The sequence below is a fragment of the Erpetoichthys calabaricus genome, chromosome 13, assembly GCF_900747795.2.
Source record: "Erpetoichthys calabaricus chromosome 13, fErpCal1.3, whole genome shotgun sequence".
NCBI classification, from domain to species: Eukaryota; Metazoa; Chordata; class Cladistia; order Polypteriformes; family Polypteridae; genus Erpetoichthys; species Erpetoichthys calabaricus.
In genome coordinates, this window is record NC_041406.2 from 35,282,413 (window position 1) to 35,307,365 (window position 24,953).

Consider the following 24,953-nt stretch of genomic DNA (forward strand, 5'->3'; position numbering starts at 1 on the left):
GCAGTTAAGCATTTTCAGTGTTTTTCATAATAGCATAAATGTATTTTTCAATACTTTGACTGGTGATTTTATATATTTTTTTCTCTTTCTTGATTTACTGTTTATTTATAAAATGATACAGAAATTGACTGTGAAGTGTCTTGTTTGACTGGTTTACAACACAGATTTGAACATTTATCTGTTGCACTCATGTATACAACGCCCCCTTTCCCACCCCCCCAACCCACCCACCTCATCAAGATTTTGCCCCTGAACTGGAGAGAACCTGCGTTCTTTGAGCGATCAGACCTGAAGCTTTGACTGATCCAATTTAATGATCTGTTCTTCCAGAATTAGCTTGTTTTGATGAAAATGCAAAGCACCACGGGAGTGGAAAGCTTATGCTGACAGCAGGCGGCAGCAGTATAAAATGAAGTCTTGGGACCTATCGAGACTATAAACCTCTGTTCTTTTAACACGACTGGATCTGTACCTTTGCAAGATACAGAGACAATGGTTTTGGATGTGGATGACTGTGCTTTTGAGATTGATGTTGCAGTAAGTACAGGAACAACCTGTAGTTTGTTCTACAATTGGAGACTGGTGAGCAGATGTTGGGATAATTAATTCCTGTATCTGAATGATTTTAGAAGCTTTCAAAGTATTGCAAAAGTGTATGTAGATAAAATAGTCTTTTCACATTAACAAAAGAAAAATGTTTTAAAATTGCTTTGCAGTTGCTTTTTTTTTTTTTTTTAATGGAATTTTTTAATCCTGATCTTGCTAACACATTTTCGGTGCTTCAGTAATATAATGTGTACATTGTTTGGCTACTTGGACATAAAAAAAAAAAAAAATATATATATATATATATATATATATATATATATATATACTTAGTCCTTGTAGATGCTGTGCATTTTGACTTGTGTTAGAAAATTAAAATGCTAATCCGATAATGATTGTTTGCTTATGGGTGAAACTGAACAATTTAAACAGGTGGAGAAAGTGGAATACATTAACTGTAGACAAAACATGGCTATCGGGTCATCTACCACAACATTTACTTCTGTTATTTGAAACTTCTAAGCTTACTGTTTCTAGTAGTAGTAGCTCTTCAGTTTGTCAGTGTTAGAAAGAAAATGTTGATAGAACTCTCCTTTGTTCCACACAGCATGCTTAAAGAGAAGCTTCACTGCATTTTGAAGATCAACTTGTGTATATGCCTCACATATTTTAGATGTCACCCTAAGTATCCACAATTGTAGAACTCAAAAAATTAAGTTTAATGAAATGTAATCCAGACAGCTGCACAAACCTTGTCAGTATTGGGAGTATAGACTCCGTAAAACTTGAACATAAATGATAATTTCCAAATTATCCTTTATTTTACATATTTATATTTTATATAGAATATAAGTTTTTTGTATGCTGTCTGGTTAGTAGGTATGCAGGTTTGTCTATAAAGTGTTGAGTCTAGGTTTACCTATGTGTGCTTTGTAATGGGCTGGTGTGCTATGCAGGGTTGCTTCTCACCTTTTAGCCTCTAATGGCTATGGTCCTAACAATCCTGAATTACTGCTTAATTTATCATTTATTTAAGGTCTGTGTTAGTATTGTTTACCTTCTCTGAGCATTTTTTAAACCTATTACACTGAAGACCATAAAATCATACTTAAGTGATAAATACAGTGTGAGACCATGCATTATCATATTCTTCTGTACTTTATTAGCACAATTTACAAGTGTTTGCTTTGTTTCCAGACCCCTGGGAGGTAGCACAGAACCAAGGTAGAATCTGCTTCATAAAGGAAAACCAGTCATTTGAAAAAGTGTACAGGTTTATGGGCTCCATGGCATAATACTTGTTACAAATTAAATAATACAATGGTATTTTCCAGGATTTAATATGACAATTAATTGTTCTGTACTTCACCTTGCAATACTGCATACCTGAAATAATGTATAAAGATCAATTAAACAGAATGGCGTGTGTTTGAACTTAAGATGTACTTTTAAGTCTGAGTGAGAGCAAATACTGTTGAATGCTAGGATATTCCGATTTGACTAAATCAGTGACTGCCCAAGCTGTCCTTAAGCCAAGTATTGGAAGTATCATGGTTAACCAACTTGTTACTGTGTTTATCTTATTTAACCCTAATCAGATCAGACGAACATAATAAACTCAAACCCTCTTAATTCTGTTCAGGGTAGTGATGCTGGCGCCTATCCCAGCATCATCAGGTACATTACAGGAAGCAACCCTGGATGGAGTGCCCATTTGTTTCAGGGCTCATTCATGTGTATATATAATATATATATATATATATATACACACACATACTAGGCCTGTTTAGAATTCGCAATCAATCTAAAGCAGCTGTCTGCATGGGTATGGGAGGAAATCCCACTCTGACATGAGGACAATGTGCAGACTCTGTATAGATGGTGAATGTAAATGAAATTAAAATCTCAGGACAGTAACCAATGTCCTACCATGACTGTCCTGAGTAAATACCCCAAGTCCTAAATAATACCCTTGGCTATTCTACAACCTTGCTGTATGCATTGAACCAAGGAGGGGTCCAAATAAATGTATGTATTATTGTGTTACTCTGTGCTGGCTCTGGTACTTGTATTTATGTGGACATTTCTTGGTAGTGGTCATATAATTAAGAATAAAATGGTTGGAGAACAGAACATTAGCACTCTGTCACACTTTTACTACTAGACCATCCATCTTGTATTCAAAATGGGTTATCCAGATCAGGATTTCAGGGAACTAGTGCCTACCATGGAAGCAAAGTACACATAAATGTGAATCTGCCTCAGGTGGAGTGCCTTGCCATTGTATTGCACACTTGTGCCTACATCCACACTTTCTTCACTGGACCAATTTTAAAGTCATTAATTAACCTGACCTGGTGTAAAGATGCATTTATAAACACAAGATTTGACACGGTTCATGTTACCATAGTAATCTATGCAGGGTCAAGTAGAACTTGTAAAAGCATCGACCGACACACCCATGTCTGCTTATTTAATAATTAATGTTATTAATGTTCAGAAATAACTAGAATTTCCATATAATGAAAATCACTTTATTTCATAATCTGCAGGAGTGGCTCATGCTTCCAGCTAGCAGAAGTAGTGAATAGGACATTTCCTTTCTTTTTTGCCCATTACATCTCCCTGAACTCATTTAATCTAACCAATTTGTTGGATGCATTTGTACACTGAAAATATTTAATTGGTCAAGGATTGGATTTAAAGAAATTTTCAATTTAGGTGTGCATTTATTTTATCATGTAATTTAATATAAAGTTGTATTTTACTAATCAATAGCTCCATCTGTTTTGAGTTGCAGTTTTTAGTAACATTACTGTGGATCAGGATGTTTTCTTACAATAGAATATATATGACTCAGAAAAGGATTTTAACTTGCAAAACTATTTCTTTATTCTGAATGGTTTTTTTTTTTGCTATGTAATGTAGTACTCTAGATTTCATTTTATCATAGCTATTCTTTGAAGATCCTTGCTCTATAAAGAAAATGACCACTACACTTATCATTTAATAAACTGGTTCTGTCTTGTATATTATAAATGTGACTGGTGGTAGAAATATGTTTATTTGCATTAGTGATATGAGGAAATTTTAACCAAACATCAACAGAGATAAAAAGATCAAATACACTTCCAGAGCTTTCTTGTTGTCTTTGTATGCCAGTATAGCAATAGCAAACTGAATGATTAAATGGAATTTTCCAAGTTAATCTGCCCACTAGGAATCATTTTTCTTTTCTCTCCCCCTATTTGTAAGGAATTCAGGTGTTTTAATACTGAGAAGTTAATAAAATTAAAACATTTTCATTAGAAACTTGCATTAGAACTGCACTCGTACCTTTGAAAACATGGAATACTTTTCAGATGGCAGGTGTGTTTTTATTTTAAATATCCCAGGTTCATAATTGTTCAAACATACTGGTGAATACAAGAGTTTTTAACACTTAATTTTTTGCCCTTGACAATTAGTGTCAAATTGAGTAGTACCCACAGGCTGAAACTCTCCACAGGGTTCAAATCTAATGTGACTAGCTGGGTCTCCTGTAAAGGAGGGAATAATGCAGCACCAGGACTATATATAATAAGCCTTGCATTTTTGAAGGAACCAAATTTTGCCTGCCAGTATGTAGGACAAGTAAGCACATGGCTACGGTATCTGGCAACCTGGACTGCAAGCATTCAATAATAAGGACATTAGTTAATCTGTTCTCTTGTATTGGTTTTAAGTGTAATGGTGCACACAGTGGCTGGGAAGCAAATCGCTAGTCTTAAACCTTAGCAGTTTTTTTTTTTTTTTAATTTGAAAACCGAGAACTGCATATGAAAACTGAACTGCATATGTCTCTTTCCTTTGTGTAACCCAAAAGATAATATAAGGACAGGCATGTTGATGAGCTCAGTTTTCAATGAAATTCACTAAATATGCCATTGCAGTGTTATTACTACTGGAATCTCTATCAAATTTTGCATGGCTCTTCAGAAATGTCTAATACCTGCATTCTTTAATTTTGCAGCACTGCAGTTGAGCTTTAACTCTGACCATTGTACTGTATCTTAAAACATGCATATACAGTAGCTTGTACCAGCAAATACATTAGCATTCTAGTATTTTAAAACAAGCACTAACTTGATCCCCAGCTTTAGCTGATAGTGTTCCTTTTATAAGTTGTGATTTTGTATTAAATCCATAAATCTTTTTTTTTTTTTTTTATTTAATTATTGGTGGAATGTTGTACTGATAGTTGAAGGCAGTGACCCTACTGAGCAGCTTCTCTTGTCTACAGGAGCATGATCTTGAAACACCGAACGGTGTCCTCCATATCACTTTGTGTGGCGTGCCCAAAGGAAACAGACCTGTCATTCTGACCTATCATGACATTGGGCTTAACTGTGAGTAGTGAACTGTTTGATTCAATTGTTATCCATACCAGTTGTATTACACAATTTAGAAATTTGTTCTGGCTGATTTTTCAAAACCAATAGTCAGACCATTATTTTTTTCTGCTTTGTCTCTCTTTAATAGGTTTTATAGCTTTACTAGTCAATTTAAACAACACATTTTCTCTCTCATCCCTTTTTTATTTCACACATTTTTATATTATAAATGACTAATGGATATTCTTTGGACCAAGTCTAAATATGGTAGAGCATTAGTTCTGGTGCATGTGGAGTCAAGTCAAGCTGCTTCTTGAGGGGGCTTATTGGAGTAATAAAGCACCTCTGAGTGGTTCAGCTCTATTAGGCCATTGGCACTGGCTGTTTTTAAAAAAAATAAATAAATAAAAAATTTTGAAAGTCTAACAGACAGAAGGCCAACCTTGGTCCCGTTTCCTTCAGAGGAGTATCTGATGAATCCAATAAGGAAAGATGCTGTGGCCCCATGGACTTTAATGCAAGAGAGGCCCCCAACCTTTTTTTTTTTTTTTTTTTTTTTTTTTTTTTTTTTGCATGCTGGTAGACACAAGCGAATCAGGCAAAATAAGTAAACTTATCTTTTGATAGGGCTGTCAGGCTCATTGAACAGTAGTATGGAACTGTTTGAAAGTGTAAAATTGTATTTTCATGTTTTATTTCAGAAAGTAAAAAATGTATAGAAAATGGAGTAGATTAGAATACTTGAATTGTTCCTTGCAACCTTCAGCATCACTCATTTTTAATGGTTGTATTCAAAGTTTTTTTTCCTAAACACCCCCATAAGCAAACATGTCTTGGCAAGAGCTTTGTCCAGAGTTTTCATAATGGACCTCTTAAACATAGTTTTGACTGAACGCATATAATCTAAAAAGTATTAATGTTTACATGTTCATCTTATCAAAAATGCTTAGTTAGCCTATTGCCACTTGAATAGAACGTCATCTAGTGGGAAGAGCTATATAATCTACTTATATATCTATATGATATTTGTTATGATTGAATTTGATTTATATATTTTTTTTTACATTTTTATGTTGCTGTAAGGTTAATTTAAATTTAATGATAATATTTACTGTGGAGCCAGCAATTTAAAAACAAGAACTTTTTTTAAATTGATTGATATTACAAACTTGGGACTTTTTGTATGATTTGATAAATCCTGTTGGCTTCTTTTACCATATAGAGGCTTTTCTTGCATCTTTTATACTGTGTGTGTTTCTAGATAAGTCCTGCTTTGATCCCCTCTTCAACTATGAAGACATGCATGAAATCACCCAGCACTTTGCGGTCTGCCACGTTGATGCTCCTGGCCAACAAATTGGTGCAACTGCCTTGCCAACTGGGTAAGTCTTATGTATGACAATCTCGTTGTTTTAGACATAGCAATAAAACTGCTTCTTTAAAAATGTTGATGTACTACTACTTATAAGAATGGCAACCTGATATATTTTCATCTTGTTAGCGATTTAAACATTACAAAAGCCATAATGATTGTGGAAGCAGTTGGAGCTTATGTTTACACTAGAAATTTTGTAACTCATAAGCATAAGTCCCCTTGCCTTCTTCTAAAGTAAGAAGAACTTAACCCACTACAAAGCTCCTTCATGAGACTTAAATTTGTGTTCAGGGTACATCAGTCACTGGCACATTCTAAACTGAGAAATAAGAAACACAGTAGCATTATGTGTCCCCCACCACACATTTTTCTCGCATGATAATATATTCCCCTATTGGTGTGATCAACAAAAATATTATAGCTGCCAAAATTGGTGGGAGGAGCAAAACATGTCGTCTTTATTTTATAGAACCCATTTTAAGCAGCTATTGAATATCTCTTTGCATGTCTGTGGTATGAGTATGTAGTTGTTATCCTTAGCTGTTTGTTTTTTTTCTCCTAAAAAGTACTTAAATTGTTAGCAGGTTACATACCATCCTGCTCATTACCTAAACTAGATATTGCAAAGTAACAAACATTTCTCTTGTGGCAAATTTGTAATTTTCCTACCTGACTTTTATTCCTTATTTCCTGCACTTGTCTGAGAAATTGAAAGGGAAGTATTATTCTGATTTACGTTATGTTTTTTTAAGTATTTTTTGTCCACTACTCATAATATTTTTGTAATTCGAGCATTTCTGCTGAAGTTAGAACACAGCTCATGAAATCTGCTGGCATTAACCTACTTTAATAAAATGATTGAAATGCTTCCAGTATTTGGGGCATGACTAGGATTAAAGCTTAAATGATGGCTGAAGTCAGGAGACAAAAATGAAAGATCTCTTGGCACAGTATACACTGAACGATGCAGTGTCAAGTAGGAAAATGTGTTCAGGCATGCTGTAGCTGTCTGGACGTGTGTGAAATGGCCGTTAACTTAACAACTGTACACTATTGGGTAAATCTTCTCGTTTGTCTGCTAATTCCCCGGTTTCTCTTTTAGGTACAATTATCCCTCCATGGATCAGCTGTCTGAAGTGCTTCCAATGGTCCTAAAACATTTTGGGTAGGTTTCAGGGCTTCTGTGCTTTTGTGGTGCCTGAAGTCAGTGGTGTGTGTATTATGTGTGTCCCCCCTCCCCCCAATTTATATTCATGTTCTGTGTGTGGGGATGATTATCCATATTTATAGGAATGTATCCTCTAGCAAGTTAGCAGAGGATTGTGAAGTGCTGTGTGTTTATATGGGTTCTGTACTTGGATGTATTTAATCTCTGGGCCATTATGTCATTGTGCCCTTGATCCACAGACCACTTTGGATACCTTCATTCAATAATTGGGATGTCCTCAACTAATGGATGCTTCCGTGTTTAAAACACAGTAGTAAAATAACACTAAGGTCTGTGGGTATACTGCAGGATTGTACATGCAATTTGTCCAGGGGAAATCTGTTGGAAAGAATAGAATTTGACTTTTTCATTCATTCATTAAATTCACTGTTCTTCTGATTTTTTTTTCTTGTACTGTAAATGGCAGCATTTCTCTAACATGACTGAAACATTAAATGGAAACCAATCATGCCATTTGAGTTTAAGGGGTGATGGAGAAGTGAAATTATTCAAAAGGAATGGGGGTGGGGGTCATCAGTATGCTACATGATGGACTAACTCTTTATCAGGGCAAGATTTTTTTTTTTGCTTTCCATCCAGTTTTGTGAGTATAGAATCTAGTCCCCCACAACTCTAATCAAATAAATGAGATGGCATTCTGCAATGGATAGTTCTTATAGCTGGTTTGATGCAAATTGCCTACTTTTTATCCGTGCCAAAATGAGTATGTCAAGTGGCCACTCTTCGTCATGTGATGTGGTATTGTAGTTGCTTACTATGTGTGTTGCAATATAAAATGTAATCCTCTTTGCACATCCTTAATAAGCAGATGATTTGATACATAACCACCTAAAATTCCAGGTGAAACCCTTCTTCTTTTTTTCTTTTCTAGGCCACTATACCTAGTGACACCAAAAAACTGGTTTGTGTGTTTTAGCACTTCATGTAGAATTCAAATGTTTAATCTGTATATTTTTTAACAGGCTAAAAAGCGTTATTGGTCTTGGCATAGGAGCTGGAGCTTATATCTTGGCCAGATTTGCTGTATGTTTTTTCTTTATTTTTCCCTAATTTTCTCCTTTTTAGAAAAATCCATGTATAGTCAGATTTATTTATTTTATTATTTTGATATTTCAGTTATTATCCCCTGACATGGTTGAAGGCCTTGTTCTTATCAATATTAATCCCTGTGCAGAAGGATGGATGGACTGGGCGGCTCACAAGGTACTGATGGCTAAAGTTATTTATCAAGTTTAACTGTAGATTCATAGTTTGATTCTTAATCCTGTACCTGACAGGTTGCACTTGGAGTATTTCTTGCCACTTCCATGCCTTTAGCCACCAGTTGTTTGTTCTAACCTTGTCTGAACAATACTGTGAATCTGTGTCAGAGTAGGACACAAGGAGAACTATTTAAGTCCAATTATGAATTGTTTAATTGAATCTGTACCTAAGCATCACTCCTCTTGATTCTACACTACTGCCCTCTGAACATTTGTGTAGATGTTATTTTTAAAATGATCAGAAATTCAGACTAGAATGTGACATCTTGAAGGTTTGCTTAGAGCCAAGTATGTTAATATAAAATTTCCATTATGCTAAAATGGAATTTCTACTTTTGAACACTAATTGCAGTGATGTTTTGTCTTTTTATAATTGTTAAACAGCACACATAATGCATTTCTGGCTAAAAGTGAAAAGTTATTGGGAAAGGATCATTAGTCCTTGTGACTCTAATCATCTTTGAAATGTAATTTCTTCTGCAAGATTGCCCTTTTTACAAAGTTAGCTATATTTTATAATGTCTGTTTCTTTTTTTAGATTTCTGGATGGGCCCATGCTTTACCTGAGATGGTGATTACTCATTTGTTTGGAAAGGTAAGTTTCTCTTTTTAAATTTTAAGATAGTGTAAAGGAATTCCAGGTTTTCCTTAATCTCTCTGTAGATCAAGCTGATCGTTAAGTCAGTTTGAGGCCTTGATTTCCTGAATATTTTTGTCATGGTGGGTGATGGGAAATCATGAAACTGAAAACAATAGATACAGTATAATCAAGAGTGATTTATATTTGATCTGGCCTCAAAATAACAAAACACATTGGAGAGTGGAAACTTACAGTATGACAAAGTGGCAGTTCATGTTTTCTGGTCAGCACACCAGACACATGTTTTAAATTTGTTGTTACACTTTATAGAATATAACATCTACTGTTCACTTGTTTATTCTTGTCTCTTTTTATAATTAATCACTGAGTACTCAGTGTTTAAATTTCTGTCCTTTTTTAAACTCCAAAAAAATCCCAGGACCTCTTACAGTACTTTAGTTGCTGCTCATGGTGGAGTGCATTATTTATAGGCGTAGTCAGTGTTTGGGCTATGCATATTTCTATCCTTTACATGAACTGTTTGGTAACACCAGTAAAAATCTGGGCGACCTGTTCCTTGAAAGAGTGGAATTACAGCAGGCGTAACTTCATTTCAGAGTGTTACTATTATGGGTTTTGTTTAATGTCATTATAGTTCCTTTCCCACATTTCATGCAAGTGATGAAGAATTATATTGTTATTATAATACTGAATGCCTTAAAGCAGTAATGGCTTTTGTAGATTTGTGTACCACTTGTTGTCCTGGTTTTTAATCCAAATTTTCTAAGCCAAGAATAAGAACTTGAAGATATCCCAGCATGACTTCCAAATCTGCAAAAATATGCTGAAGTAATGGCCAAGTTTCTTATAAAATCACTTGGCATGTAAAAATGGCTTTTTTTCTATTTGCTGCAGTTTTTTTTTAATATGGGAAGTCTTAGTATGTCATTTCCCCTTATTATTCATTTAAATCCAGGATGAAATCCATAACAACCATGAATTGATCCAGACTTACCGTCAGCACATTTCTAATGAGGTCAACCAGCACAATCTGCAATTGTTTGTTGATGCTTACAACAGGTACATTTTGTGTCTTCTTTAGCTAAAAGATAAATTGTGTTTTGTTCTACAGTATAAATATCATTACTCATCTTACAGTAGGCCTCCATGCATAATATGTTCTTATAAAAATAGGCTCTTGTTTAGCTTGGAAAACAGTGGAACTGTAGATGGACAGGGTTGGTAGCTGGTGAACATAACCAAGCAAAAGCTTGAGAGAGAGATGGACCAAGATGATGCATTTTTCCCTTGTTTAGCAGGACAACACAACAGTAATAATACATTTTATTCATATAGCACCTTTCCTATGCTCAAGGCACTTTGGGCAGTAGCCTGTACTGAAGCCAGTAGTCGGGAGCACCAGTGTAAGACACTTCTACCTTAATGGAGAAAAACTAGTTTTCTCCACAAGGAAGTTAGTGGTCACGCAACCTAACTATCATAAGGCTTATGCCAAAGTCTATTCACTTAATAGGCTTGGGTACAATAAATGTTTAGTGGGACCCAAAGAGGCTGAAGGCTGCTTTACCATTTATGTATCACTTTTTCTCCCACTGTTTACCCCTCCCATTAGCTTAAATGTTTAAATAGTTTGTGTTCTTGTATACCATGGCATCATTCTGGCTTAACTGCCATAGCAATAGCATCGGATCAACATTGCGGGACACAGAAGAAATAAGGAGGTCTAAGTTGCAAAATCTGCATTTATTATGTTTTTGTAGGCTTCTTCAGAATATTGGCTGTCTTATGTCTTCATACAACAGTGTCCCTTCAACCTCCCAGGTCTTCAGATTTTCATTGACTCAGAGAGCCCTTTTGTAGATGAACTAGTGAGCTGAGTAAATTTCAGCTTACAATTCCTATCCCAGTTCATCACAATTCAGGCTTTCTAGATAAAGGAGAGATAATGTTATACTACCTTGTTTTCAATCCCTTCCTGAGTTTCCTTTATTTTGGCCTATGTAAGGGCAATAGAAAGATTACGTTCATGAAACCCTGCATTGCGCTTATTGCTTCCCTGTCCAAAACCATATTGGGAATATGCATATGACTCACTCCACCCCCTCCCCCCCAATACAAACACAACATAAATTTAAAAGAAAATAATTGCTTTTTTAATAAGTGTTTTCTCTTCATGTGACTTTTTGCCTCATGTCCTTTTTTTATATAATATTATCCATTCCATTTTGAAATTTCAAAGCATTTTTTAACTTGTATTCCCATAGCCGAAGAGATCTTGAGATTGAGAGGCCAGTTCATGGGGGAAATGCAAACATTAAAACCTTAAAGTAAGTAAACTTCTCTAATATGATGAATAGGGGGGAAAACGTGACTTGGAAGTGCATAATCTGTTAATTTGTGGGTTGGGAATCAGTAGTTTGTGTGGCACTGCTAAATGTGGTAAACCATATATTTTGAAGCACCATGTTGAACAGAATACAAAAAAGCAATGGTCTGATTTAGCATATTAGCATTTCCAAATAGACTAGTAGTATAAAGGCAAGAACTAAATAAAGATTGGGTATGTATAAAGTTTATGAATTGGAATTGCAAGTGATGCTCAATTTCCATGAAAATACCAACAGTGAATAAAGTTGGGCAATAGAGAAAGGTTAAATAAACTAAAACAGTGGTTAATTTTATTTATTTATTTATTTTTAGGTGTCCAACATTGCTGGTAGTTGGAGACAGCTCACCTGCTGTTGATGCTGTAGTATGTATCTATTTTGTAATCCTTCATATCTTTACTAGTGTTTTTTTCTTGGTACACATAATAGAGGAGCCTTTATCCTGCGAGCATTACCCCAAACCATAGGCTTAGCCCTTTTTATCTTCCATAGTCTTACATGACCAAGCACACAATCAGGTTTTCGTCCTGACTGTTTATTCAACACAGTTATTGAATCACCTTAAGCAAAATGCAGCCAGGGTATAAAGCTCCAGCTAGGGTTTCTTGACTTATCTTGCTGACTGAGCACTTTCTGGTCCTTTTTTCTGACTAGGTCAAGTAGGACAGTATTTGTTTGAAGTGAAAATTGCATCTTAAGGTGTTTTGAATTACGGTTGCTGCTGCTGCGTGTATTTGAGTATTTACAAAATCATACTTGGCAGCAAGGGAAATTGTCAGTGTTTGGGCCACTGTTATATAGTGGGCAATTGCGCTCAACATTTAAGCATTCAGAGATTACTGTCCTGTAAACTTCAGTTTGGTTATTGGAAAATAAAAGCCAAGATGGACTGCCCTTTTTTTTGAAGGAACTGTAGGGTTTGAATGGGTTCATAGTCTTCAAAGTTATAATAATCGACATGTTATGATACCACTTGCACTTTTTTCAGGTGGAATGCAATTCTAAATTGGACCCAACAAAGACCACACTTCTTAAGGTAAGCTGTTATTAATTTGCCTTACCAATGCTTTTATCTGGTAATTCACCAGGTCAAATATTAAAGTTCACTGACAGATCAAATCTATTAGCTTAGTTTGCAGTTAGTGGTGCGTATGATAAATTTGTAAACACTTACTCAGCATTTACAACTGTAATCCATTAACTATGGAAGCAATAGACAGGAGCAATTGTTTACTAGTTTAAAGCCTGTGTGTGTGTGTTTGGGGGGGGGATATTTTTGTTTTTTAGTTCACTCTTCACTCAAGAAAGTTAATGTCTTGAACTTTAAACTTGTATTTCATGAATTGATACACAAACAGTGAAGTACAGCATGTCATGACCTTCACATCAAAAGGGCATTGATCAAAAAAGGAAAATAATATAAAGACTGTAAACGTTGGATCAATGTTTTGAATATGTCAAATCGCATGTGTTTTATTTGTTTAAATGTTTTCTCTGCACAGTAACAATTAAGCCAGGAGAGCAGGATCCTAAATGGTTCGCAAATGTATCTCCCCTGAATATCACTTTGCTGCCTTGCTCAATTATTTGGGATACACAAAAGTCTGGACTGAGCAAGCAGAAAGGCTTATACAGGAGGTTCAACATGCTTCCAAGCCATTTTTTCTAATGTAGTAGCTGTTGACTTTTCTGTCTGTGTATGAGTTGCTACTGTGATGTGAACACTGCAGTGTTGCCTTCAACTTACAGCAAAGAACAGAATAATTGAGCTTTGTGGGGAAAAGGTTTTAAGGAGTTGAAGTTAACACCTGGTGATTGATATTTTATCTCGCTCAAGTATATGGAAGTGGATAAGAGATTGGGAAAATTTGCTATACATTTCCACACCCACCTGGATTGGTACCCAAGTGCAGTGGGTGACACCTCAGCCCCAAACTGGAACAGTGTGAGGTTTACTATGGTGAGGGGTTTGTGGCAGGATTGGCACTCCAGCCAAGTTTTTCCTGTAAGTCAGAGGACCTGTTTGAAGCTCTAGATGCAGATTAACATCATACCCAGGATGAAGCAATTGCAGGTTAATGGCCTTGCTCAAGGGTCCAACAGAGTAGTCACTTCTGGAATTTGCGGGATTCAAACTGGCAACCTTGTGATTGCTGGTGCAGATCCCTAGCCTCAGTGCCACCACAAGTAGGTAGAGTTTTTCAAAATTCACAGTCAGATGTGACAGATACAGAATGCAGGGTTTGCAATCATTATAAATTACAAATCCACAGTAAACCAGTTGCTTATTACCAGTGGGCTTGGGGAAATTCTGTTTAAAGAAGAGAGGAAACATGAACATCCTGATTAAACAAGTTCTTCTGGCAAAACAGATCTGTACATTTTCATCCAGGTTTTCGGTCTTCACAGTTGGACACACAACAAGATCTCTTGTAGAAGCAGATTTTTTTTTCAAGTGGCTGTTATAGTTCTAGAATGCAATTTACATTTATTTTTGACATAAGTGTAGCAAGGGTGAAAAACTGCTAACTGGATCTGTGAGCATCAAATTTCTGCTGTCTTTGTGTTATGTGGTTATTCAGGTCTTACACACAGGATTTTTCTTTGGCGTGAAATATGGTATCACATTTTATAGATACAAGATACTGTCCTAGCTGACAGTGATGCAATCTCTTCTCCAAAAAGTCTTTTTGAAATTATGTTCATCAACAAAACTCACCTTTTGAAAAAATAATAGGAGATGGAATGACTGCATTAAAAGTGGTGCCAGGGCCAAACTGCCTTGCTTTGAGCAATGATTACCTGTTGCTCACATGGTCAAGAAAGCAAAAACAAACATGTATAGTGTGTGTACTCATGGTTTTTACATATTAATGTGTGCGTCACTGCAAATGTTATTTGGATTAAGCAGGTTGGTGAATGTTATTTATGTAATGTGTTTTTAAATTCAGTTTTATCAAATAAGCCAAACCTTATGTTTATTTCAGATGGCTGACTGTGGAGGATTGCCCCAGGTGGACCAGGTATGTGGGGGGTGGAGGGGAGAAGTATTGCTTAATCATTTAAGATGTCTTAATCTACAAAGCTGTTTTGAAACATACCATTAAGTAAAATTAAAAGGTGCCTTGTTTGTATATAAAGGTTTATGTAACACATTTAAAACTGGGATATCTGAAAATGCCTACTGTGGGTTAATTCAAGTTGGATGTTGACCTCGGATTAAGAAATTGGTTGAAACTTAACAGTTGCTGAGGGAGGGGTTTACAAAGCCCTTCAATAAAATACTTATGTATTGATGCATTTTTAAGTGTAACTTTGCCACAGTAGGATAAAATCCTTCTTAATTAAATCTGCTTTCCTGTTGTACTGATTTTTTGTGTGTTGCTTAAAGCAGCAAATACACCTGTGTTAATAAAAAGCAAATTTTAATTTCATAGTTTGAAATAGGGTGCTGCTATGAAGATTATTAATTCATAATACTATAGAGGCATGGGTTGGTGATATAGCTAAAGGACACTAGGTAGCAATGAAATGACCTTGTATGCTAAGCCCTCATCAGGATGGAGTGCTTTTTATTTTTATTTTATTTTATCTTCCACAGCCTGGAAAGCTCACAGAAGCCTTCAAGTACTTTATTCAAGGAATGGGCTATAGTAAGTATCCATTCTGCATTAATTACATTTTGTAGCTCACACTATAGAAGGCACAAGCCATGATTTTAAGATTTAATTTGGTTGTTGGTCCTGTTTTAGAATTAAATAGGTAAAGCTGTGCTATATAAAACCTTTCTTTGTTATCTACATATAAAAATATATTTCTCATTCACTCCTTTTGCCATCCTCTTCAGTGTGTACAAGTAGAACAAAATATTTAGATTTCAAAAAAGTGCTCATACAAACTGCAGTGTTTATATAAATGGACAACAGACCTTGGGCTTCCTTGGGGATCATTAGACTAGTCCCACCATGCTTTGCTGAATTAAATGTTTGTAAGATTACCAGAAAACATGTTTTATATTAAGCAGTTTCTTTCTGTGTAGAATCCTCTATTACATGGATCACCAAAACTGCTGTTTCTGTAAGCCTTTGCATGCATCATGTTGTTGTTGGTTTTTTTTTTTTTTGTTTTTTTTTTTGTGCGTAAAGTGCCTCGGATTCTGTTTGAACACTCTTTTACATGCACATGCTTTTTGTATGTCTGATTTTGACATTGTGGCACAGCATGTCTTTTTGTAGTGAAAGTGTTTCAGAAACCAGTGGGTGAATTTGTTTTTAAAACTATAGTACTAGGGTGTTATACTTTGTTAGCCATTATGAATGTAGAGAAAAGCCAAGCAAAATGACACCTTTTATTGGCTAACTAAAAAGATTACAATATGCAAGCTTTCGAGGCAACTCAGGCCCCTTCTTCAGGCAAGATGTCATCAATTTTTAAAACTAGAAAGCTGGCAAGCCTTTTGTATAGACATGAAACAATACACTTATCCAATGATACAATTCATATTGTGATTCAAGTTTCATGATGCAAGAGATAGAGATTTTCAAAAACAGAGTACTTTGTGTTGTTGTTTGTTAGACTTTCGTAAATTGATAGATTTACAAATTTGAATTGGTGTGCAAATGGAAGTTGTGTAAGGTTTTTATTCTGTATTAAAATTTCAACTATTAATGTAAAATATTTGAGCTGCAGTAACATAATACATGTTAATTAGCACGTGCAAGTAAAAATTCCACTGTACTCTGTAATCGTGACAATGACCTGATAAACCTATAATACAAAGTTTCTGCATTGCAAAACCATCCAAATTTAAACTATCTTTGTTTTCTGACTTAACATCAAACATTATATTCCCAACAATGGCTGTTCCTTTATTTCTTTCTTGAGTGCCTTACTGCTGTGGGTACTGACTGGATCTACAAAGATCGTTGGTTATTCCCTTTTATAAAAAAAATGTCAACACTCTACTTGAAGCTGAGACCTCTCTGCTGTGACAATTTCCCACGCAGTTGAAAACACACACTGGGTAAAGGCGCAGCAGAGACACCCATGTGATTTGTTTTTGGACAGCAAGCATTAGAAATAGTGGGGTTTTTTTTTTGGTTCTCTGAATTCTGAATTGGTATCAGTGAAAAGTGTGTCAGTCTCAAGCACTTGTTCTCACTACTCACAAGTAGTGTTGATCAGGCAATTTTGCCAAAACGTTATTCACAGCAAATTTTCTGCATTCATCCTTGTTCATTGAATTATTTACTGATAATCTGGCCAGTTAAGAAGAACTTTTTTTTCATGGTCCTATAATGCTTTGCAAGGCTGCGCTACATCCCCCAGAGCTGTAACAGCCAATATTGTTTGGGGCCACCCCCGGGTATATAATAATATATAACATATTCCAACATAAAACGACCTAAGTATTTTGATAAAATAAACATTTGCGTGTCTCTCACTGCATTCTTCTCACAGAGGCACGGTGGTGCAGTGGTTGGCACTGCTGCTGCATAGCTCAGGTCACTTTTTTGGCCACAATAATTGGTCCCATTTAGTTGTAGACATTTCTCTAGCCCTCAGGGACACTTTAAAGATGATTGCACCATTACAATCCAGTCAAATCTAGTTCAGTTAGTCCATCCCTATTAACTTCAGTGCATTTCGCCAAGTTTGGCGATATTTGTGAATACTTCCGTGATTTCACCGAACTCAAGGTGAAGTGAACACTGTGGAGTTCACTCAGCGGTACTCAAGAGCTGCAGTAATGCCAGTTTGCAACTCCCAAGTAGCATTTGAGTATATTATGGTTTTATGATAGTTAAATTTGAAAGAAAGCCTGTGGATGCAGTGGTGCAATGTTTGAGTTGCGTCTAAAGCTTACATATTGTAATCTTTTTAGTTAGCCAATAAAATGTGTCATTTTGCTTGACTTCCCAATATATTCATAATGGCTAACACAGTACAACACCCTAATACTGTACAACACCCTAATACTGAAGCAACATTGTAATTCACTGCATTTTTCAGAGTATTTCGTGCGACTCACTAAATTGTGTGTGTGAGAAACCCGTGGTACCAACCCATATTCATGTATGGCGATGTGCATGTTATGCACCAACAACTTTCACATCCACAATCAGTAAGCTCATGTGATACCTTATAGTTTTTCAGTAAGATTTTTTTTTTTTTAAATTCACTGCTTTTGACAAATGTTTTTGCTTGCTTTTGTGTCACATTTCAATCTGGTGGTTATGTCCAATAATTCACAATTCAAAGCCACATTCCTTTTTGAAGTATAGCAATTTGATACAACAAAATTTTTCTTATGCCTATTTTTGGCAGTAGTGGTACTGAACTACAGAAAACATCAAGGGTGGAAAGGAAGGTGTACTTAACTGGTCAGCCACACAATGACAAGACCAGGATGAAATTGTTAAATCTGCCATACCTTTTGCTGCTACCTGGTGCTTGAATTGTTTTAGAACTCCCATTTAAGAATATGATGTACATGAACAAATGTCTCGGGCTACATAATTTTTAATTTAATTTGCATGTACAAATTGATATGCACTTTGGTCAAATAAATGCTTGTAAACATGACATGGTAACAGATATGTGTTGTGCGCTGCATTGTGTCTATTGCACATATTTTTTTTGTTTTTTGTTTAACATATTTACTAATAAAGCAAACAAATCAATTAATGCAGTTATTTTTCTTCTAGTGCCCTCTGCCAGCATGACACGTCTTGTTCGATCTCGCACTGCATCAAACTCTAGTGTGACATCATTTGAAGGCAACCGAAGTCGTTCCCACACGGGAGAAGGCAACAGAAGCCGCACTCACACTACTGATGGGTCCCGCAGCCGCTCACACACCGATACACAGCTCGACTCCAGCAACGGCCCTGGAGCCATTGACCAATCCGTTCACAAATCTGCGGAAGTGTCCTGTTAAAACAGTGTTTTCTTACTCCTGCACAGATCTACCTGTGCTGCATTGCTGCTGAGTATGAAGTGAAGTTCAGAGAACCAAAGGGTTTCTTCATTGTGTCAGGGTTTTTTTTTTTTTTGTTTTTTTTTGTTTTTTTTTTAAATAGTAGTAAGCCATGCGAAGTATAAATGCACTTTTTCAAATTCACATAATGTAAGTTTCCTGTACCCAATGTAATATTCTGCCAGAGAATTCCAATATAGCAACCACTCCCAGAGTAAACAAAATATCAATACTTAATGGTTAAGTCTTTAAAGTTTTAGTCCAGATCAACAGATTCTAAAATTAAATTAATGACTACTGAGACGTGCTTACTTTCTCCAGATACATATGGCTTCCTCTTGTTCTAATCCTGGTGGTGTGGGCAGCTGTGCAACAGAAAGGACCAGCAGCAAATGAAAGTAACTTGGCTGCAATTTCTATACGGATTGTACATATTTAATTTGTAATAACTTTAAATATTTAACAGAAATATTAATATTGAATAGGGGCCAGTTTCTGCTTTTTCTTTTTTTTGAAAAACCTGCAAATTCTAGTGTCAGCTTACAAACAAAATTGTGACAATCTTGAATTGTGGTTTACTGGACTTGTGATTGGCACTGGTTTTAAGTGTGTTTTTGTAACTCTGACAAATGGAAGTACTGACACTATAAGCTTGCAGACTGTAGGCTTGAGGCTCAAACTGTATTATCTTCTGACTTTTTTTGAATCTTGCAGCATTCAAAGCAGTTGAGTTTTTTTGATTATAAGGTTCACCTTGTTTCACTGATGACTGGTTTTAATACCAGCATTGGTAACCATCTGGTTGTGTGGCAACTTAATTAACAAAACAAAGGATCAAAATATGTAACAAGTTGCTAAATTCTTTAGAATTTTTTTGTAAATGCAGAAAATGATTTATTAATGATTGAACTGCTTTGTAAGTTATGCAGTTCTATGCAGTTGTGATTAAAAATAACAAAGTGCCATTGATCCAGGATTTACAGTTTAAGCTTTTTAGATACACAGAATATTTACAGTAATTATCTTGTCAAAGCATTTGATGGGGTAATTCCTGAACTAATAAGCTTATATATATTATAACCCTTACATACTGCTTAGCTGAAATCATTTTTGATTCTTGCTTTAGTGGGAGAAAATCAAAATATGTAAGGATGCACAATTGTAGAGAGGGGCAAAGCTTTGTTTTCTTAATGATGTGAATATTTGTATTTATTTCTAAATAAAATTTGTAACTTTGCAAAAACTGCCTCTGATGATTAATGGTAAAAAACAGATTGTTACCTCCCCGGTTAGTAATGCTGTGTGACTTTGGAACTTTGCTTAATGATAAGGTACAGATCTGCAGTCCAGTTTACGTAGGTGGAGGATAGCACACCACCTGATAGTGGTTGAATTGTTTGTGTTTGGGTTTGCCACTGATAATCCAATGCGTTGATGTCCATAAAGTTGCCTGCACCAACCTGCTCCATGATGCCACAAGGAAGCTGAAAGGTTTTGATCTTGAGTGCAACTAATACTAAAAAGATTCTAGTTGCTCTTCATTGAACTTTAGATCATGCTGTTACCTTTTTTATATGGAGAATAAATCTGCTGAAGACATTCCATGTGAATTCTTACAAGTACATCCTAGAGTTTAACCTTCCTTGAGTATGCTACGTAACCCATCATCATATTAGCCTTTCTTGTCCTCTTCTGCTCATCTTTCTTGATGTAAGCAGGGAAGACTCTACAACTCCCAAGTTGTCAAGGCCATGTCACATTTTACAAAATAGTGATTATATATATATATATATATATATATATATATATATAATTTTTTTTTTTTTTTTTTTTTTTTTTTCATCTGTAGCCTTAATTTATAATCTTGGTGAGTTGGTGGCAGTTGTGGGGTACTTCTGTGAAAGTCGGTCATCTATTCTGACATGCCCAGCAACTCATTCCAACTAGTCCATGACTCACTCCAGCAAAATCAAACCTCTCATTTAGTCGTAGGGGAGTCACTGTGTGTTTGTGTGTTAGAGCTGACAATCAATGAATGCTCATCCTGAAGTACAATGCATATAATACAGCAACGAGGAATAAGGAATATGAGAACTTGAGGTTGCAACTGCACTTGTCATATCTGTTAACCATTCATACAGTACTGACTCCTATTAGGCAGCATGCAGGCTGACACAAAAACGGGGTAGCACGGCAGAGCTGGAAGGTGGACTCACGGTAACTAAATGTGTCCTGCCAACTTATTTTTGTCAGTTTAAACTTGCATGGCCCTGTGACAAGATCAGTAACTGCAGTCGGAAAGCCCGATATACTCAATGGCTACAAGTGATGTAATGTTGGTTTTAGGTGTACATGCTAAAGAGACTTGTTTCACTAAAAACTGGCCACTGTAAGCATTTGGTTTAGGGCAGGAGAGTGTGGCTCATAACCACTTGTCCACCCAAAAGACATTTTGCCTCTTCTTCCTTGTTCAGACTTTTTCATCAAGTTTTACTTGAAGAATTTTGATATTTGAGGGAGATGTTTCCATGAATAACTGATTCCAGGATTAAGAAAGGCATTTTTGTTGGACAACAAATCCGACGCATTCATCCGTGACAAAGTAGTTCAAAGTGAAGCTGGAGGAAATAGCATGGAAGGTTTTCAAGGCTGTTGAGAATTTTCTTGACAACTCAAAGGCACCTGACTACAATCAGTAAGTGTGAATTGTATCATGTCACTCAAGATTCATCTTCTACATTCACACTTGGACTTCACTGCTAATCTTGGTGCACTGGGTGACGAACATAATGAAAGATTTCACCAGTACATTGCAATAACAGATAAGCAGGTATGAGGGCAAATGGAATCCTCTCAGTGCTGGCTGACTATTGTTGGACACTTTGAACAAGAAGCGTCAGATGTGGAGTGCAAATGAAAATCAGTAAAACATTTTTAGCTCGGCTATCATTAAGTGATTAAACACATTAAATTCAATAAAAGTTAATTTTCTGTTTCTCACAACTCCTACATGATACAGTCTGAAATTCTATTTGTGTTGAGATGATCACCAGAGATTTTTCAGGAAACAAAACTTTTGAAATACTTTATTGTCCAGTAATTTCAGTCCAACTGATGTTGATGTATTTGCAATTCCAGTGTCATCTGCAGACTTAACCAGCTTTGATTTATTTATATAAATTAAACTGGACAGTATCCCCAACAGTGAACTTCAAGGGATTCCACTTTGAACATCAGTTCAAAGTTAATCCACTAACCAGTGTCATCTCCAGACAGAGTAGCAGCTTCAGCGACAGACTGCTTCAATTCCACCCAGGGGGGTAAACGTTAACATTATTCAAAGTTATTGTCTGTTTTTACCTACATTTTTTTTACTCTTTAATATTGTTTTTTTTATCAGTATGCTACTGCTGGAGTATGTGAATTTTCCCTTGGGATTGATAAAGTAATCTAGTTAGAAATTTCTCCACACCATAATCCGTTTCTTTGTGTGATGAAGGCAGTTTTACAGCTGTCTTGAACTCCCACTTTGTCCACTAGCCAAATCAAGCACCTTAGAGAGGTTTCTCGAAGATTGAGATAAATTTCATTTGCCTCTCCCCTCAATCATTGGTTAAGAGTACTGTCTACCATACTTTAATTTTTTCTGAAATATTCAACTATTTTATATATATATATATATATATATATATATATATATATATATATATATATAAAAAGCATGTGTTTTGTGAGTTATGAGCATACAAGTGGCTTGAATTATGTAACACAAGTAATATGAGATGTTTTTTCTTGGATGTTTTTGGTATTGTTTGCTGTTGCTCGCCATTGGTCCCCATAGACTCCCATTCTATCAGAAACACTTTTTTCTGTTCTCCGTGAAAACAAGAAATTAACAATTATTCTTAGGCATTGCTACAAACCACTTCAGGTAAGTAACATATTAGTGAATGGAGTATTTCATTAATCTTCCAGATATTCCTAGAACAACACCAGATGTTTCAGTACGTTGTATTTGAGTTGCAAATCCTCCACCAATAAAGGTATTGCTTTGGTTAAACCAAATGTTTCTTGCGTGCTGACCACAATACTGGTTATCTGTGAAGGGGGTCAAAGGGTGGTATGCAGCATCATTCATGGAGAGGTCCAACTTGGGCTACTTTCTGTGGCCACACACAGCAGTGAAGGAAGAGTGGGTTGGACTTGGACAGGTGTATTGTGATTCTACCAGAATAAAGTCCACACCTTGGTCACAAATGTGGTATGGTCAAGAAAGGGGCAGGTAAGTGATATAAAGGAGACGTGGCTTTAAGTTTAAATATGAGGGAGAATCGAAAAAGTACCCTTTAATAAGATGAACATAACAGTCATATTACTTCTCCACATGGTCTCCCTGCAGGTTGATGCACTCTTGTATTGTTCCACTATTGTCTTCATTCCTTGGGAGAAGAAGTTTTTTGGCTATTCCCAAATCCAGGTCTGCACTGCTTCCATAAGCTCATCATCAGAGGTGAACCGAATATGTGATAGTCCCACGGTGCAACATCAAGGCTGTAAGGGGAGATGTGGAAGACATTCAAACCTCAGCTCTTCCATTGCTTCCACCATTGAGGCCACTGAGTAGGGAGGTGCTTTGTCATGGATTAGCAAGACTGTTTTTGACAACAGTACTCTTCTTTTGCTGTGAATTGCAAGTTTCACTCTAAGCATCGGACAGTATGTTTCACTTTTTATTGACCCTTCGTGTCCCAAAAGAAGGTCGTCTTCTTTACTGGAGAATATTGGTGTTTCCACTGCAAGCTTTGTCTCTTGCTTTCCAACTGACAGTGACAGACCCATACAGTGTCTCATCTTCTGTGACGATCCACTCCAAAACAATTTAAATGGGTCACAACCTCCACACACTGTTGCTTGCACAGTTCAGTAAGTTGTTTAGATACCCATCTTGAGCAAACTTTATGAGCCGCGGACCCAGTATAACACACCATCACGAACTTGTTGTATTGCATCAGCTTCCATTCAAATTGCCTTGACTTTTTGATTTCCCTTCATATTCAAATTAAAGTGACTAACTTCTGTGAACGGTGTTAGTCACCTCTGCTGTTATAATGAACTCCTCACTTCCAAACTTTTCCAGGCATGCATCCTTGGGCATTTCCGTTTGTCGGATACGGCTTCAGCGTTTGTCAAATTCCTCCTAGATGTAATTTGCTCCAGTTTACAGATTGTATCCATTTTCATTTTCCTATTCAGTTTGTGTTCAGGCTGTGACCAAAACGCATTTAGTACACTTGTGGAAGCCCATTCAATCAGTGCGTCAATGTTCTCCTAGTCAGTAGATGGCAGTGTTTGGTCAATGTGGCATACTTAATAGTTAATTAAAGAAACCTGGAACAACAATTTCCCATTACAGACAACTTCCGTCATCTTCAAATACATTTGACTTCATTTTTATGTGTTTAATGAAGGTGGATAACCAGCCCAACTCCTTTAGAATAGCAGCACTATTCTTCCCACCCCCTGGAGCTCCACTTCGGCCCTTTGTTTTATTTTAGGCTTTGATACATTTGTCCTTTTGTAATTTTTCCATGTTTTCTTACAATTGTCTTTGTTTGTCCAGTGATATTTGCAATTTCTATCCATGAATTTGTCATCGCCTGATCATTTCTGTGGTCTCAGAGAGAGGAATCATACAGATGCTTACTGTATATATCGCCCCCTCTTCTGCCACCAGCCACACAAGGCGCCACTTTGACATTGCTGTGTAGTCATGAACAATTCCATGCACAGCTTCCTGGGGAGAAGAAGCTGCCTAATCCAGGTCTGCAGCTTTACGTTAATCTCATCATGAGAGGTGAACTGAAGATGTGATAGTGGCATGGTGCTAAATTAGAGCTATAAGAGGGATGTGGAAGATGTCCAAACCACAGCTGTTATGTTTCCTCCACTGTTGCAGCCACTACATGGAGACGTGTGTTTTGTCACGTGATTATAACCCAAGGCCACCTTAGCCATGCCTTAGGATCTCTCAGAGACTGACTTCATTTCTGCTGCACAGCCGTTGTGACCTGCAAGGACACGTCAAAAATTAGCCAAACTGCAATGTTAAATGTTGTATATCACAATATTTTATTTAAAGTGCATACGCTATGTGATAAGGGATGCCATATAGCGCCCGACCCGGCACAGACTTACACAGAGG

The 24,953-nt window shown here is 36.3% G+C and overlaps 1 protein-coding gene across 2 annotated transcripts in view; it reads left to right on the forward strand.

Moving 5' to 3' along the window:
• Positions 1–19,994, forward strand: part of LOC114664142 (protein NDRG1-like) — a 64,776-nt gene extending 44,782 nt beyond the window's left edge. Inside the window, exons 1-14 of one of the 2 annotated variants that reach the window (XM_051936100.1) lie at positions 426–537; positions 4,829–4,934; positions 6,181–6,301; positions 7,397–7,459; positions 8,485–8,545; positions 8,639–8,725; positions 9,323–9,379; positions 10,341–10,444; positions 11,650–11,712; positions 12,086–12,137; positions 12,761–12,808; positions 14,760–14,795; positions 15,374–15,425; positions 18,480–19,994. In XM_051936100.1, the coding sequence (XP_051792060.1) occupies positions 493–537; positions 4,829–4,934; positions 6,181–6,301; positions 7,397–7,459; positions 8,485–8,545; positions 8,639–8,725; positions 9,323–9,379; positions 10,341–10,444; positions 11,650–11,712; positions 12,086–12,137; positions 12,761–12,808; positions 14,760–14,795; positions 15,374–15,425; positions 18,480–18,712 (1,128 nt within the window). In that variant the 5' untranslated portion in view covers positions 426–492 and the 3' untranslated portion in view covers positions 18,713–19,994. Of the gene's footprint in view, positions 1–425; positions 538–4,828; positions 4,935–6,180; positions 6,302–7,396; positions 7,460–8,484; positions 8,546–8,638; positions 8,726–9,322; positions 9,380–10,340; positions 10,445–11,649; positions 11,713–12,085; positions 12,138–12,760; positions 12,809–14,759; positions 14,796–15,373; positions 15,426–18,479 lie in introns of those variants that run through there. The other variant, XM_028818121.2, reaches the window with a different exon arrangement.
• Positions 19,995–24,953: the final 4,959 nt, after the last annotated feature.